General features: G+C 44.6%; 1 protein-coding gene across 13 annotated transcripts in view; it reads right to left on the reverse strand.

The window, feature by feature from the left end:
• ptk2ab (protein tyrosine kinase 2ab) overlaps positions 1–13,912 on the reverse strand; it is an 88,944-nt gene that overhangs the window by 50,393 nt on the left and 24,639 nt on the right. For 9 of the 13 annotated variants that reach the window (XR_013818040.1, XM_079836986.1, XM_079836984.1 and 6 more), the window contains 2 exons: positions 11,856–12,082; positions 654–820 (listed from right to left, as the gene is read on the reverse strand). Coding sequence is in view for 12 of the 13 variants with exons in the window: in XM_079836983.1 (XP_079693109.1) it covers positions 654–820; positions 11,856–12,082 (394 nt within the window). In the remaining variant the exon portion in view is untranslated. Of the gene's footprint in view, positions 1–653; positions 821–11,855; positions 12,108–13,912 lie in introns of those variants that run through there. The other 4 variants (XM_079836985.1, XM_079836975.1, XM_079836987.1 and 1 more) reach the window with 2 other exon arrangements.

Consider the following 13,912-nt stretch of genomic DNA (forward strand, 5'->3'; position numbering starts at 1 on the left):
CACTAGTGTCACCAAATGAAATTAAAATTAAAGTAATAATTTTCAAATACATTACAATTCAAAAAGTCAGCAAGATTTTTTTGAAAGAAATTAATTTTATTTAGCAAGGACCTCAGAGACATTTGTATTCACACAGAGACATTTATAATGTTACAAAAACGGTAGTGACCCCAGTTTGACCTCAAACTTCTGAACACTTTCCCTGCTTGTCATTGTTTTAAAAAAAGCAGTTAAAAAACATTTGGCTACACGACTCAGCTGGTCATATGATCTCAACATCTCAGCAGCCATTGAGAAGGGGAAACAAGTCAATAGCCATGTTTCCTTGGTCATTATGGCTGAATCCCATATGGCACGCTTCTATGCACTTTCAGTCATGTGGACTTACAATGGCTACCACATGTACGTGTCCGTCCACAAGACTGTAGGGTGTCATCACTTCAGGTTTCAGAATGGTGCTCGCGAGCGCCTCCTTCGCGGCCGTTATGCGCCCTCGATGCGCACTTCGCAGAGGACTTTACCCGGCAGTCAAAGCGCCATTGCGTCACGAAAGTGCGGACTCAGAGGAAGGCCGTGGGGGTTTAGGGTGCCATTTGGGATCCAGCCAATAATGCTTTTATGGTTATGACATCGGCTTTAAAACAGCGACTCACCTCCAGTCGTCCTGAGGATGGCTGTGCTCGTACCGCTCCCTCACATGAGACACGCCCATGTCGGGGTGGAGCCAATGAACTTCACCTGTTCTCAGCTGGCAAAGGCGCAGACCAAAGCAGGACACACACCTCACCTTATGGATGTCCACGATCTTCTGTATAATGCCCTGAAAAACACACACAACAATTTGGTGACAACATAGTATCCTATAGAGTTTATAAAATATTCAAAGCAGGACACCTTTTAGAGTGAATCTGAAAAAATATTCTGAAGGAAACGGGGTCAGTAAGTTCTTTGGTTCTGTGAGATTGTGAGAGGAGATAGATCAGATAAGTGTCTGCTGCGGTATAATATATGATGTCTAACAGGATGGAAAAACTGTTATTTAATTTATTATGCAAATTGCAAAATGCATAAGCCATGAGGAAAGGACTGATAAGTCACATTAGTGTGAGACTAATTATGTGTCATGGCCATTATCTTTTCTATTTCCTTACAGACAATATAGACTATATGTATATATATATATATATATATATTGTAATGATCCAATCTCTAGGATGCCGTTCCACTCCTAGCCTGCAGGGGGTGCCCTCCTTAAGCGTCCATGTTATGCTCCCTCCAGGTCTCCAGATGGCACTTTAACCCCATGCTCAGTGCTCTCCACTCCTGCAGATGGTGCCAGTGTGTTTAATGGTTACTCAGAACTCTCCTCATTAGCCCTGATTCCCTTCACCTGTGTCTTGCCCTTTATAAGTGTGCTTGTTCCTTGCCATTATGTTCAGTCTTGAACCTATGTTCTCCTGTCTCCAGATCTCAAGATAAGTTTTGTGCCTTTATTGTACATTTTTTGACCCTTGTGTCTATTTTTGTTTCTCTGTTTTATGGAAGCTCTGCTCTCCTAGTTCATTTGTACTTTGTGCTTTGGTTTCTCAAGTAAAGACTATTTTTATTTTTTGGAAGACTCAAGTCTCTTGACTCTTTACTCTTCTGCTCTTGGGTTCCATTGTCTGGGAGTTAGCTCAGTGGAGAACACACCACACTTCGAACACCAGAGACCCGGGTTCAAGTCCAGCCAAGGGCGACATCCTTACAGCAAGACTGAACAATGGAAGGGAGCCCAGCAGAAGGACCTTCACCACCCTCTAATGTGGACCGTATTTTGGCAGCCCTCTCAGATCAAGCAACAACCATACAGCGACATGACCAGGCGCTGTCAGAGATTCTCCAGATTTTGAGTCTCCAGTCTCAAGCCGCTTCATCCCAAGAACTTCAGTCACCCCCTGGTCCTCCAGACAGATCCATGTTCCCACTCCCATCAGAGCCCAAGTTACCAGCACCAGAGAGGTTCGATGGCAGTCCCGAGAGATGCAGAGGGTTTATTACCCAGTGTACCCTGGCCTTCCAGCTTCAACCCAGCAGCTTTCCTACAGAGAATAGTAAGGTGGCCTACATTATTACACTCCTAACGGGTAAAGCTTTGGACTGGGCCTCTGCTTTGTGGGACCAGAGTTCTCCAGTAACAACTAACTGCCATACATTAATTTCTGAGATGAAAAGAGTTTTTCACCATCCAGCCAGCAGGGGGGATGTTGATCACCGCCTGCTACACCTCTCTCAAGGTACTCGAAGTGCAGCAGAGTTCGCTATAGAGTTTCGCACTCTTGCCACAGAGAGTGGGTGGGATCAACGGGCCTTGAGGGCTACCTTTCACCATGCTTTGTCTCCTGATATCAAGGATGAGTTAGCCTTCCGAGACACTGCGCCTGACCTAGAGTCCCTCATTGACGTGGCTATCCGGGTAGATCATCGGCTCAGGGAACGCCAGCAGGAGCGACAACAGGAGACTAGATTTTTCGAGTCAGCCAGCGCTGTTAAGCTGCCTTCATCTCCTAGTGCCCCCGAGGAGCCCATGCAGCTGGGCGGAACCAGAATTTCCCAAACCGAGCGCAACCGACGGATAAGGGAGAAATGCTGTCTCTACTGTGGCAAGCCAGGTCACTTTCGCTTTGCCTGTCCTGAGTTGTCGGGAAAAGCCAACTCTCGCCCAGGAGGAGGGGGGCCAGGGCGAGAATAGAAACATTCCCCTGCTCAGCAACCTCAGGTCTGACAATCCAAGCTACTGTCACCCATGGTAACCAACATCACCAAGTATGTGCCTTTGTTGACTCTGGGGCTGCTGGGAGTTTTATGGACTATGAGATGGCTAAGAGATTCACTATCCAGCCAGCGACTCTCCAGAAACCCCTTAACATCACAGCAGTGGATGGCAGTCCTCTGGGTTCAGGAGAAGTTAATCAATGTACTCCACCTCTCCAGCTACAGGTGGGCCAACATCAGGAATGGATACAGTTCTTCCTGATTCATTCTCCTAAACTTCCTCTAATCCTCGGCTTCCCTTGGCTGACTTTACACAACCCACACATTGACTGGTCCCAAGGGGTCGTTAGGACCTGGGGATCTGACTGCCAAATTTTAGATAATGCCTTCTGCCATTCTTCCAAGTTATTAGAGACATTTTCAGAACCCTCACTAGACATCTCCAGGGGGAGATCTGCATTTATTTCTGAGACACAATCCACAGAAGTCATGGCCGTTCCTGAAATGAAGCCAACTGCTACCAAGTCTCTTGCTCATTATCCTGAGTTATCCCGAGTCCCCCAGGAGTATGCAGACCTCAAGGAAGTCTTCAGTAAGTCCCAAGCTGCTACACTACCACCTCATAGAGCTTATGACTGCACTATTGAATTAGTTCCTGGTACTTGCCCACCACGTGGAAGGCTCTATTCCCTCTCTGGCCCTGAGAGATTAGCCATGGACCAATATCTCAAAGAAGCCTTGGACAGTGGATTCATCCGTCCATCCACCTCACCTGCAGGGGCCGGCTTTTTTTTTGTTGAAAAGAAGGACGGGGGTCTCCGACCCTGCATAGACTATCGGGGTTTAAACCATATAACCATCAAGAACCGATACCCTCTCCCTCTTATGTCCACAGCTTTTGAAATTCTGCAAGGGGCTACCATCTTTACGAAACTTGACCTTCGTAATGCATACCATCTAGTTAGAATCCGTGAGGGGGATGAGTGGAAGACGGCATTCAACACCCCGACAGGCCACTACGAATACCAGGTAATGCCGTTTGGCCTGGTCAATGCACCAGCTGTCTTCCAAGCCTTTATTAATGATGTTCTCAGAGAAATGCTGAATATATTTGTTTTTGTCTATCTGGATGATATTTTGATTTTCTCCCGAAATTACGAAGAGCATGTTCAGCAGGTCAAACAGGTCCTGGCCCAGCTACTGAAACATAAGCTTTATGTAAAGTTGGAAAAGAGTGAATTTCATGTTCCAGAAGTTTCCTTCCTCGGCTTCACAGTATCAAAAGGCAGCCTTCAGATGGATCCAGGCAAGATTCAAGCAGTTTTGGATTGGCCACAACCAACTTCAGTGAAGCAGGTACAGCGCTTTCTGGGCTTTTCCAATTTTTATAGAAGATTCATTAGAAACTTCAGTTCTGTTGCCGAGCCTCTTTCCGCATTGACCAGGAATTCAACTAGGCCATTTATGTGGACCAGCAGAGCAGATCATGCCTTCAACAGACTAAAACAGCTCTTTACATCTGCCCCAATCTTAACCCTCCCTGATCCAGAGCTACCTTTTGTGTTGGAGGTGGACGCCTCTGACGTAGGAGTAGGTGCTGTCTTGTCACAGAGAAGTAAGTGCGATAACAAGCTTCACCCGTGCGCTTTCTTCTCTCGTCAGCTTACCTCAACACAGAGGAATTATGATATTGGGAACCGGGAGCTGCTGGCTGTCAAGATGGCTTTAGAGGAGTGGAGGCACTGGCTGGAGGGGGCCAAACAGCCATTCCTCATCTGGACGGACCATAAAAATCTCACTTACATCCAGCAGGCAAAGAGATTGAATGCCCGACAAGCCCGATGGGCCCTCTTTTTTAATCGGTTTAACTTTACTCTCTCCTATCGCCCAGGTTCTAAGAATCTCAAGCCAGACGCACTCTCAAGGCAGTTTGAACCACCAGAAGTGGAGTGTTGTCCAGAACCCATTCTCCCCACTTCCAGAGTGGTAGCTCCCATTCAATGGGATATTGAAACGGCAGTCAAGAGGGCTCAACGGCAGCAGCCAGGTCCAGGTAATGGCCCTCCAGGGTGTCTCTTTGTTCCTAACCTTCTACGTTCTAAGGTTTTGCAGTGGGCTCATGCTTCCCTCCCTTCTGGACACCCTGGGATCACAAAGACATGCAAGCACATCCAGAGGAAGTTCTGGTGGCCTAGATTGCAGAGGGACGTCCGGGCTTTTGTTGCCGCTTGCTCCATCTGTGCTCAGAACAAGGAGCCAAGGACCCACCCTCATGGCCTGCTGCGCCCTCTGCCCATTCCAAGACGCCCATGGTCCCACATTTCCTTGGACTTCATTACAGGCTTGCCACAGTCTCAAGGAAACACGGTAATCCTTGTAGTGGTAGACAGATTTTCTAAGACTTGTCACCTCCTACCTTTGTCCAAGCTCCCCACAGCTAGCCAAACTGCGGAACTATTGATGAAGCATGTGTTCAGAATCCACGGCTTTCCCCAGGATATGGTTTCTGATCGGGGACCGCAGTTTACTTCCCGGTTCTGGAAGGCGTTTGGCCGACTCATCGGATCTTCCATCAGCCTGTCCTCTGGCTTCCACCCCCAGTCAAATGGCCAAACTGAGAGGGTAAATCAAGAAATTGAAAAGACACTGAGGTGCCTGGTTGCAGACAACCAATCCACATGGAGCTCCCATTTAATATGGGCTGAATTTGCACATAATACCCTTTACCATTCCTCACTAGGTATGTCCCCTTTTGAGTGTCAGTATGGTTTCCCTCCCCCTCTATTTCCCGGACAGGAGCCAGAGGATGATGTTCCAGCTGCCACACAGCTTTTCCGCCGGTGCCGGCGTTCCTGGCAAAGAGCACGCGTTGCCTTATTGAGGGCTGCCCGACAACAGCGGAGGCAGGCAAACCGACACCGAAGGGTAGGACCCTCGCTTCGCCTGGGACAAAGGGTATGGCTCTCAACCAGAGACCTTCCATTGCGGGTGGAGTCCCGCAAGCTAGCCCCACGATACATTGGCCCTTTCAAAATCCTTAAGAAGATTAACCCAGTTTCCTATCGACTTCTTCTGCCCAGGTCCATGAAGATTCATCCCACTTTTCATGTTTCCCGTTTAAAACCCGTTGTTTGTTCTACTCTGTCTCCAGCTAAGAAACCCGCCCCAGCACCTCGCATCATTGATGGCCAGCCAGCTTACACGGTCCGCAGGCTGATGGATTCTCGCATGGTTCGTGGGAAAGTTCAATATCTGGTGGATTGGGAGGGCTTTGGCCCAGAGGAGCGGTCCTGGATTCCTGCTCGAGATATTTTAGACCCGACTCTCATCTCAGAGTTTCGCCAAGCCAAAGGGAAACGTTAGAAGAACGTCAGGTGCCGTTCCTAGGGAAGGGGCTCCTGTAATGATCCAATCTCTAGGATGCCGTTCCACTCCTAGCCTGCAGGGGGTGCCCTCCTTAAGCGTCCATGTTATGCTCCCTCCAGGTCTCCAGATGGCACTTTAACCCCATGCTCAGTGCTCTCCACTCCTGCAGATGGTGCCAGTGTGTTTAATGGTTACTCAGAACTCTCCTCATTAGCCCTGATTCCCTTCACCTGTGTCTTGCCCTTTATAAGTGTGCTTGTTCCTTGCCATTATGTTCAGTCTTGAACCTATGTTCTCCTGTCTCCAGATCTCAAGATAAGTTTTGTGCCTTTATTGTACATTTTTTGACCCTTGTGTCTATTTTTGTTTCTCTGTTTTATGGAAGCTCTGCTCTCCTAGTTCATTTGTACTTTGTGCTTTGGTTTCTCAAGTAAAGACTATTTTTATTTTTTGGAAGACTCAAGTCTCTTGACTCTTTACTCTTCTGCTCTTGGGTTCCATTGTCTGGGAGTTAGCTCAGTGGAGAACACACCACACTTAGAACACCAGAGACCCGGGTTCAAGTCCAGCCAAGGGCGACATCCTTACATATATATATATATATATATATATATATATATATATATATATAGACAATATAACATGTCTAAAAAACAAATAACATTTAAAAAACGGGAAAACATGGATCAGTCATAGGGCTTCATCACACTAAAACCACCTGAATGAACTCCCACAGATTTAATCGAAGATGTCAACTTCAATCCATTTAATTTACTGAATTGGTGTGTGTTAATGTGATGCTTCTGCGGCAGTGGTCCATTTAGTGTGGGCCAGGTTTGGATGAGGTTCAGACCTGATAGGACTAGGGATGAAACGATTACCGGTTTCACGATAAACCACGATAAAATTTAGTGACGGTTAGTAATATCGTATAAAATTTTATTATCATTAAAACAGTGTGTGATTATCACGATTTTAAAACTCGCGGTAAATCTTGTCCAGTCAGCGTCAGTCTGGCGCAGCACCGCTGTTTTCTGAATGAGGAGGAATGGCAGAAGGCAGTGACAGCACTTCTGGAGATTGTTCAGACTTCTAAAAGGACAAAATCTGAGGTGTGGTCATATTCTGGCTTTTACAAAAGTCCTGAGGGAAACTTAATCGAAGATGGTCACCCTGTCTGCAGAACATGCCAGAATAAAGTCGCTGTAATAGGGAAAACACTTCAAAACTACGAACGCAAGGCAAGTGGACTTTGACCTCAATACCAAAACTACGTCTGGGAAATAATAACGTGAAGCGAACAAACAAATTCAGACAAGACTAGGGTGACATTTAAGGGATAATAATCAGGGCTTGACATTAACAACCGCCATTTGCGGGTGTAACGTTATTTCGGCTGCACACTAGCCACTCTGCTGTTTAACTTATTATAGTCTTCTCAAAAGCCATCTGTTATAATCGCGTTGCGCATTATAACCACTCACACGTGTTTATATTGGGTTTATGAATGCAATGTCTCATAATCAGAGGCGTTCAGATTAGCAAGAGTTATGTTCAGAGCGCGCGCCGCTCACACGCTGAAATCTACACTAAAAGCAGAGATGTGTGTGTGATGTACGCAAGAGATTCACTCATCATACTGTTGTTGACTGTTTCTGTTCTATTTCAGCAGCGAAAATAGTTTCAAACAAACACAGCAGAACCACAGCGCATCTGATGTGGCGAATTTAGGGACCGTCTCTAAAGTTACACGCAACATTGGTAACGTTATACACGTTTGAAACTTCAATAGCATTTGAAGAGAATGACTGACTGTAAAGTGTTCATCTAGGTGTCAGGTATGATGCACACATTTTGATATTTAATAAAATAAACTGTCAAATCATATTGAAATATGGATATACATTATTTCACTAGAATACTGTTTGGGCTCTTACACAAAACATGCTAGATTTAAATGCATCATTGCTGAACACTGATGAGAATATTGCTTGAGAATATATTTACAGAGATAATATTAGAGATTATATTTACGAGAAATTATTATTATTTATGCGTTGCTATTGACGACGGCCATTATAAGGAAGGAAATCCCACAGAATCTTGCTTAAAAAAGTGCATAGAGCTGCTTTAGTTTGTTTGTTGATTTTCAAATATAAAACTTGAACAAAACCGTGATAATATTGATAACCGTGATAATTTGGGTCACTATAATCGTGATGTTAAATTTCCATACCGTTTCATCCCTAGATAGGACTAAAGAGCATCAGATGTAAACCTGCATGAAACTGAGGCGATGGAGAATGTGTAAGGGATGAAAGCGGGACAATGCACTTTGAAGTAACAATGGCTACTTGGCTTCAAAAACCAACCTCATTAAATAATTTAGAGTAGCATGCCATTGTCTGAGGGGGTTTTACCATGAGTGTTCTAGGCCACGGAGAGCTGTACACTGAATAATGCTGAAAATCCTGAAGCTCAGAGGAAATATCATCTTTAGCCTTGCACAGGAATGTTTGTGCGTCAGTATCAAGAAAACTATTGCATCAATGATGATTGTTTATATGTGAATAAAAAGCCTAAATTCAATCTGTTCATCATATAAAGCAATCGTGTCTCTTTAGAAAATTTGGACTGCTCGATTCATATGGATTCGTTTTATGGTCTCTTTGTGAACTTTTTAAAGCATCAAAGTGGTAGTTGCGTAGACTGTCAACAGATATATCACAGATTTCATTAAAAATATCTTCATCTGTGTTCTGAAGATGAACAAAAGTCTTAAAGTCGTAAATTGAGTAAATGACGACAGAAATTTTGCGTGAACTAACCCTTTAATATGACTAGATAAACAATTAAACATCACAAATACACAATTTAGAACTTAGTCATTAAAAAAGTCATCTTAACAATATGGAAAGCATGTAATAAATTAACCAATAATTATTGTTTTACCAAAAAGCTAATATGATGACCTAACGTCTATGATCTAATGATGATCTAATGTCTGTTTGCATTTAATAATGATACAAATCTATTTAATAATAATAATTCTACTGTTAGTTTTTAAAGCAAAATTAAATTATTGAATAATAAATAATTGGCATCCATCCATCCATCCATCGATCATCTTCCGCTTATCCGGGGCCGGGTCGTGGGGGCAACAGTCTAAGCAGAGACGCCCAGACCTCCCTCTCTCTAGCCACTTCCTCCAGCTCTTCCGGGGGAACCCAGAGGCTTTCCCAGGCCAGCCGGGAGACATAATCCCTCCAGCGTGTCCTAGGTCTTCCCCGGGGCCTCCTCCCGGTGGGACGTGCCTGGAACACCTCCCTGGGAAGGTGTCCAGGAGGCATCCGAAATAGATGCCCGAGCCACCTCAGCTGGCTCCTCTCGATGTGGACGAGCAACGGCTCTACTCTGAGCTCCTCCCGAACGACCGAGCTTCTCACCCTATCTCTAAGGGAGCGCCCAGCCACCCTACAGAGAAAACACATGTGGACTGGTTGGGCAAACTCCCATGAACCCTCCAGCACCCTGGAAAGGGTATAGAGCTTGTCCATTGTTCCACAACTGGGACGAAAACCACACTGTTCCTCCTGAATCCGAGGTTCCACTATCGGCCGAATTCTATCAGCCAAGACAGCCCCACAACATCCAGAGACTTGAGGTACTCAGGGCGGATCTCATCCACCCCCGGTGCCTTGCCACCGAGGAGCTTTTTAACCACTTCGATGACTTCAACCCGGGTGATGGACGAGTCCACCTCCGAGTCCCCAGCCACTGCTTCCTCAATGGAAGACATGTCGGTGGGATTGAGGAGATCCTCGAAGTATTCCTTCCACCGCCCGACGATATCCCCAGTTGTGTCAACAGGTGCCCATCTCCACTGTAAACAGTGTTGGTAGGGCACTGCTCCCCCTCCTGAGGCGTCGAACGGTTTGCCAGAATCTCTTTGAGGCCAACCGATAGTCTTTCTCCATGGCCTCACCGAACTCCTCCCAGGCCCGATTTTTTGCCTCCACGACTACCCGGGCTGCAGTCCGCTTGGCCTGCCGGTACTTGTCAGCTGCCTCCGGAGTTCCACAAGCCAGGCAGGCCCGATAGGACTCCTTCTTCAGCTTGACGGCATCCCTTACTTCCGGTGTCCACCACCGGGTTCGGGGATTGCCGCCTCGACAGGCACCGGAGACCTTACGGCCACAGCTCCGAGCGGCAGCATCGACAATGGAGGTGGAGAACATGGTCCACTCTGACTCAATATCTCCAGACTACCTCGGGATCCGGTCGAAGCTCCGCCGGAGGTGGGAGTTGAAGATCTCTCTGACAGGGGGCTGGCCAAACGTTCCCAACAGACCCTCACAGTATGTTTAGGTCGGCCGAGTCTGTCCAGCTTCCTCCCCCGCCATCGGATCCAACTCACCACCAGGTGGTGATCAGTTGACAGCTCCGCCCCTCTCTTCACCCGAGTGTCCACAAAGTCGATCATCGACCTCCGGTCTAGGGTGTCCTGGTGCCACGTGCACTGATGGACACCCTTATGCTTGAACATGGTGTTCATTATGGACAAACCGTGGCTAGCACAGAAATCCAATAACAGAACACTGCTCGGGTTCAGATCGGGGGGGCGTTCCTCCCAATCACGCCCCTCCAGGTGTCACTGTCACTGCCCACGTGGGCGTTGAAGTCTCCCAGTAGAACGACGGAGTCTCCAGTCGGAGCACTTTCCAGCACCCCTCCCAGAGACTCCAAGAGGGCCGGGATCTCCGCACTGCCGTTCGGCCCGTAGGCACACACGACAGTAAGAGACCCATCCCCGACTCGAAGGTGCAGGGAAGCGACCCTCTCGTTCACCGGGGTGAACTCCAACACATGGCGGCTGAGCTGTGGGGCTATAAGCAAACCCACTCCAGCTCTCCGCCTCTCACCATGGGCAACTCCAGAGTGGTAGAGAGTCCAGCCTCTCTCAAGAAGTGTGGTTCCAGAGCCCAAGCTGTGCGTGGAGGTGAGCCAGACTATCTCTAGTCGGTACCTCTCGACCTCCCGCACAAGCTCAGGCTCCTTCCCCACCAACGAGGTGTCATTCCACGTCGGGGGCCTTGTCTTCGACTGTATATAATAAATAATTGCTTGATATCAATAATATTAATTTTCCAATCGCCATGCCTAACAATGGTGTATCTTACTCATCTAGATTATTTATATGTTATTGATGAATTGAGAACCAATATGATGGCTGAAATTAATCTACATGTTTTGGCATTGCTTTTTTAAAGCAAAAGATAATCATAAGTAAAGCTCACATAGAGAATTTGATGATAGGGTGACCATAAGTCCTCTTTTTCCCAGACATGTTCCCAGACATTTTTCTGAACTTAAAGCATTCAGCCAGAACTTCTTTCTTCTTTGGCTTTGTTTTCCTATTGACATACTCTCTAGAGTTGATATACATTCTATGTATACATATTTGCTTTTCTTTGACTGTACTCTGTAGATCCTGCTTTCTCATTCACAACAATTGGTCGATTATGTACCAGCAAGTGTAACACCAGATTCAAATCACATACACTCACATTACAGCATTCACACTGGAAGCACAAGCTGTGTGGTTTCACTTCCCAGACTTAAAAACCACCTTGATATTGCAGTACGTGTGAAAACTATATGGTCATCCCTAAAAGTGTTGTAATTTGTATCCTGGAGAACATTAAGTGGGTGACCCAGTTGATCTGCAGACTCACCCTGACATCAGTTGAGTCCCCGTGTCGGATGTTGCTGGACCAGGTGCAGGGTTCACTACTGCTCTCGAAGTAGTGGAAGACTCTGAGCACGCGCTCCAAAGCCCCTGCCGTCCGCTCCATCCCTGCGCTGAAGCGAGGCTTGACCCCCTGGTTCAGGGCATGGGTCAGGTTAGGGTCCAGGTAAGCCGCTGCCATGGCTTTGGTGGGTGCTAACTGTCTGTCATATTCTGCAGAGAATAAGGTTTCAGAGAACTACATTTTCAGATGCAAAAGTGAGGCCTTAAAGAATTACACATTTTTAAAAAATTGACATACATAATATATATGTAAAATAACTTGAATCAAGTTCATAACATATATATATATGAAGACTTAAGATGCAAAAGCCTCTAAAGTCCGTCTGACGTTTTTATTTAAAATAAGCATTTTTGTAAGGCTTCTATGTATGTATAGGTTTCTACCTAAGTACCGGTACTTCTGAATGGACTGAGGCGGGGATTTATTGGATTTGAAGTTAAAGTATTTTATGAACGTATACTATATGCAGAGAGCATTCACTCAGTATCGTTATCTCATTTTTGACCGAAGTGGCTTTTAGAGGCTTTTGCAGTATATATATATATATATATATATATATATATATATATATATATATATATATATATATATATATATATATATATATATATATAAAGAGTGATGTATGTATATGTGTATGTGTATGTATGTGTGTAAAATAACTTGATCATCAACATTAAACAGCATATAAATCAAAACATCCTAATGTTCCTGAATGAAATGTCGACCGAGGACAAGCTATAGGATTGTGAAGCTATAGGAGGGTGTTGATGGACTCAAAACTACTCTATCTGTGTTTTGCTAATCTTACTGAATCTGATCCAGATGTAGTCTTTGATTTTCTCAGCTTTTTACTCAAAATGTTGCTTTTTTTATGAAACAAGTGATCATAAAAAAAAAGAATGCATGAAGCTAGAATAAAACGTTTTTTCGGTTTGTTTTTAAAGCAGAGGATCTGCTCTTTCTTTTGAATGAATAAGCTTGGACCAAGGGGACACCAGAATATGATTGTGAAGCTGAAAATAAATAATTATTTTAGACGAATATGCTTGCACTCTCTCACGGACTAGATATATTTAAAATAATCTAGGACAGTTACTGGTAACAAGAAATTTGGCATTATCAGGACATGGGCTGGGTATTGACACAAATTTCACAATTCGATTTTATTTCAATTCACACGCTTTCGATTCGATACGATTCAATATCGATTATTTTGGATATATATCAGGTATCATGGCAAATTTTCTCAAGGAAAACAAATCTCTGAACTAATGCTGTAAACTATGGGAGTCAGTTGAAGCTTACTATAATATTGAAGGAAAAAATTAACTAATTTGTATACAAACACTTAATTTTATAACTTTATTATAATAAAAACATAATTGAGTTTAATTTAACTTTACATAATCATATTTCTACTAAATATAAACATTTAAATGGAGTCTGTCACGAAAATTGCCAGATTTATTCAAACATGCATTAAATATTGAAGAACATTAAAAATTATAATAAATAGCCTATGTAATATGGTGCATATATTTAGCAAAATGCTCCTCTCTAGAGTAAATTGTTCTTAATGACTAACAAGTTGATGGACACTGGATATAGTTTTTCTGAAGTAAATGTGACGTTACATGACATTGTTCACAAGCTGTTTTACTGGCGTCTTTCCACGGTTGAAACGGGCTAAATTGAGCGATTCCATGTGACATGATATAGATTTCAGTAAGTTGTACTGTATCCTTTAATGCTCTTTCAGATGCGCATTCATGTTTATTTCACGCTGTAACCGGTATTAAAGCGGATGAGTTCACGTGGGCTCCGCGCTGCCGCTTCTCTTGAGCTGAGTTGCGGCAGTGCGATCTCACGCCACAGCGTCAAAACGGTATGTATTTTTTTGAATTTCGTAATAAAATGGACGTAATTTGAAATCTGAGACTTTGTTTCATATCAATAGTAGCTATAAGCTATAGTAA

This window comes from Gobio gobio (assembly GCF_949357685.1).
Source record: "Gobio gobio genome assembly, chromosome: 15".
NCBI classification, from domain to species: Eukaryota; Metazoa; Chordata; class Actinopteri; order Cypriniformes; family Gobionidae; genus Gobio; species Gobio gobio.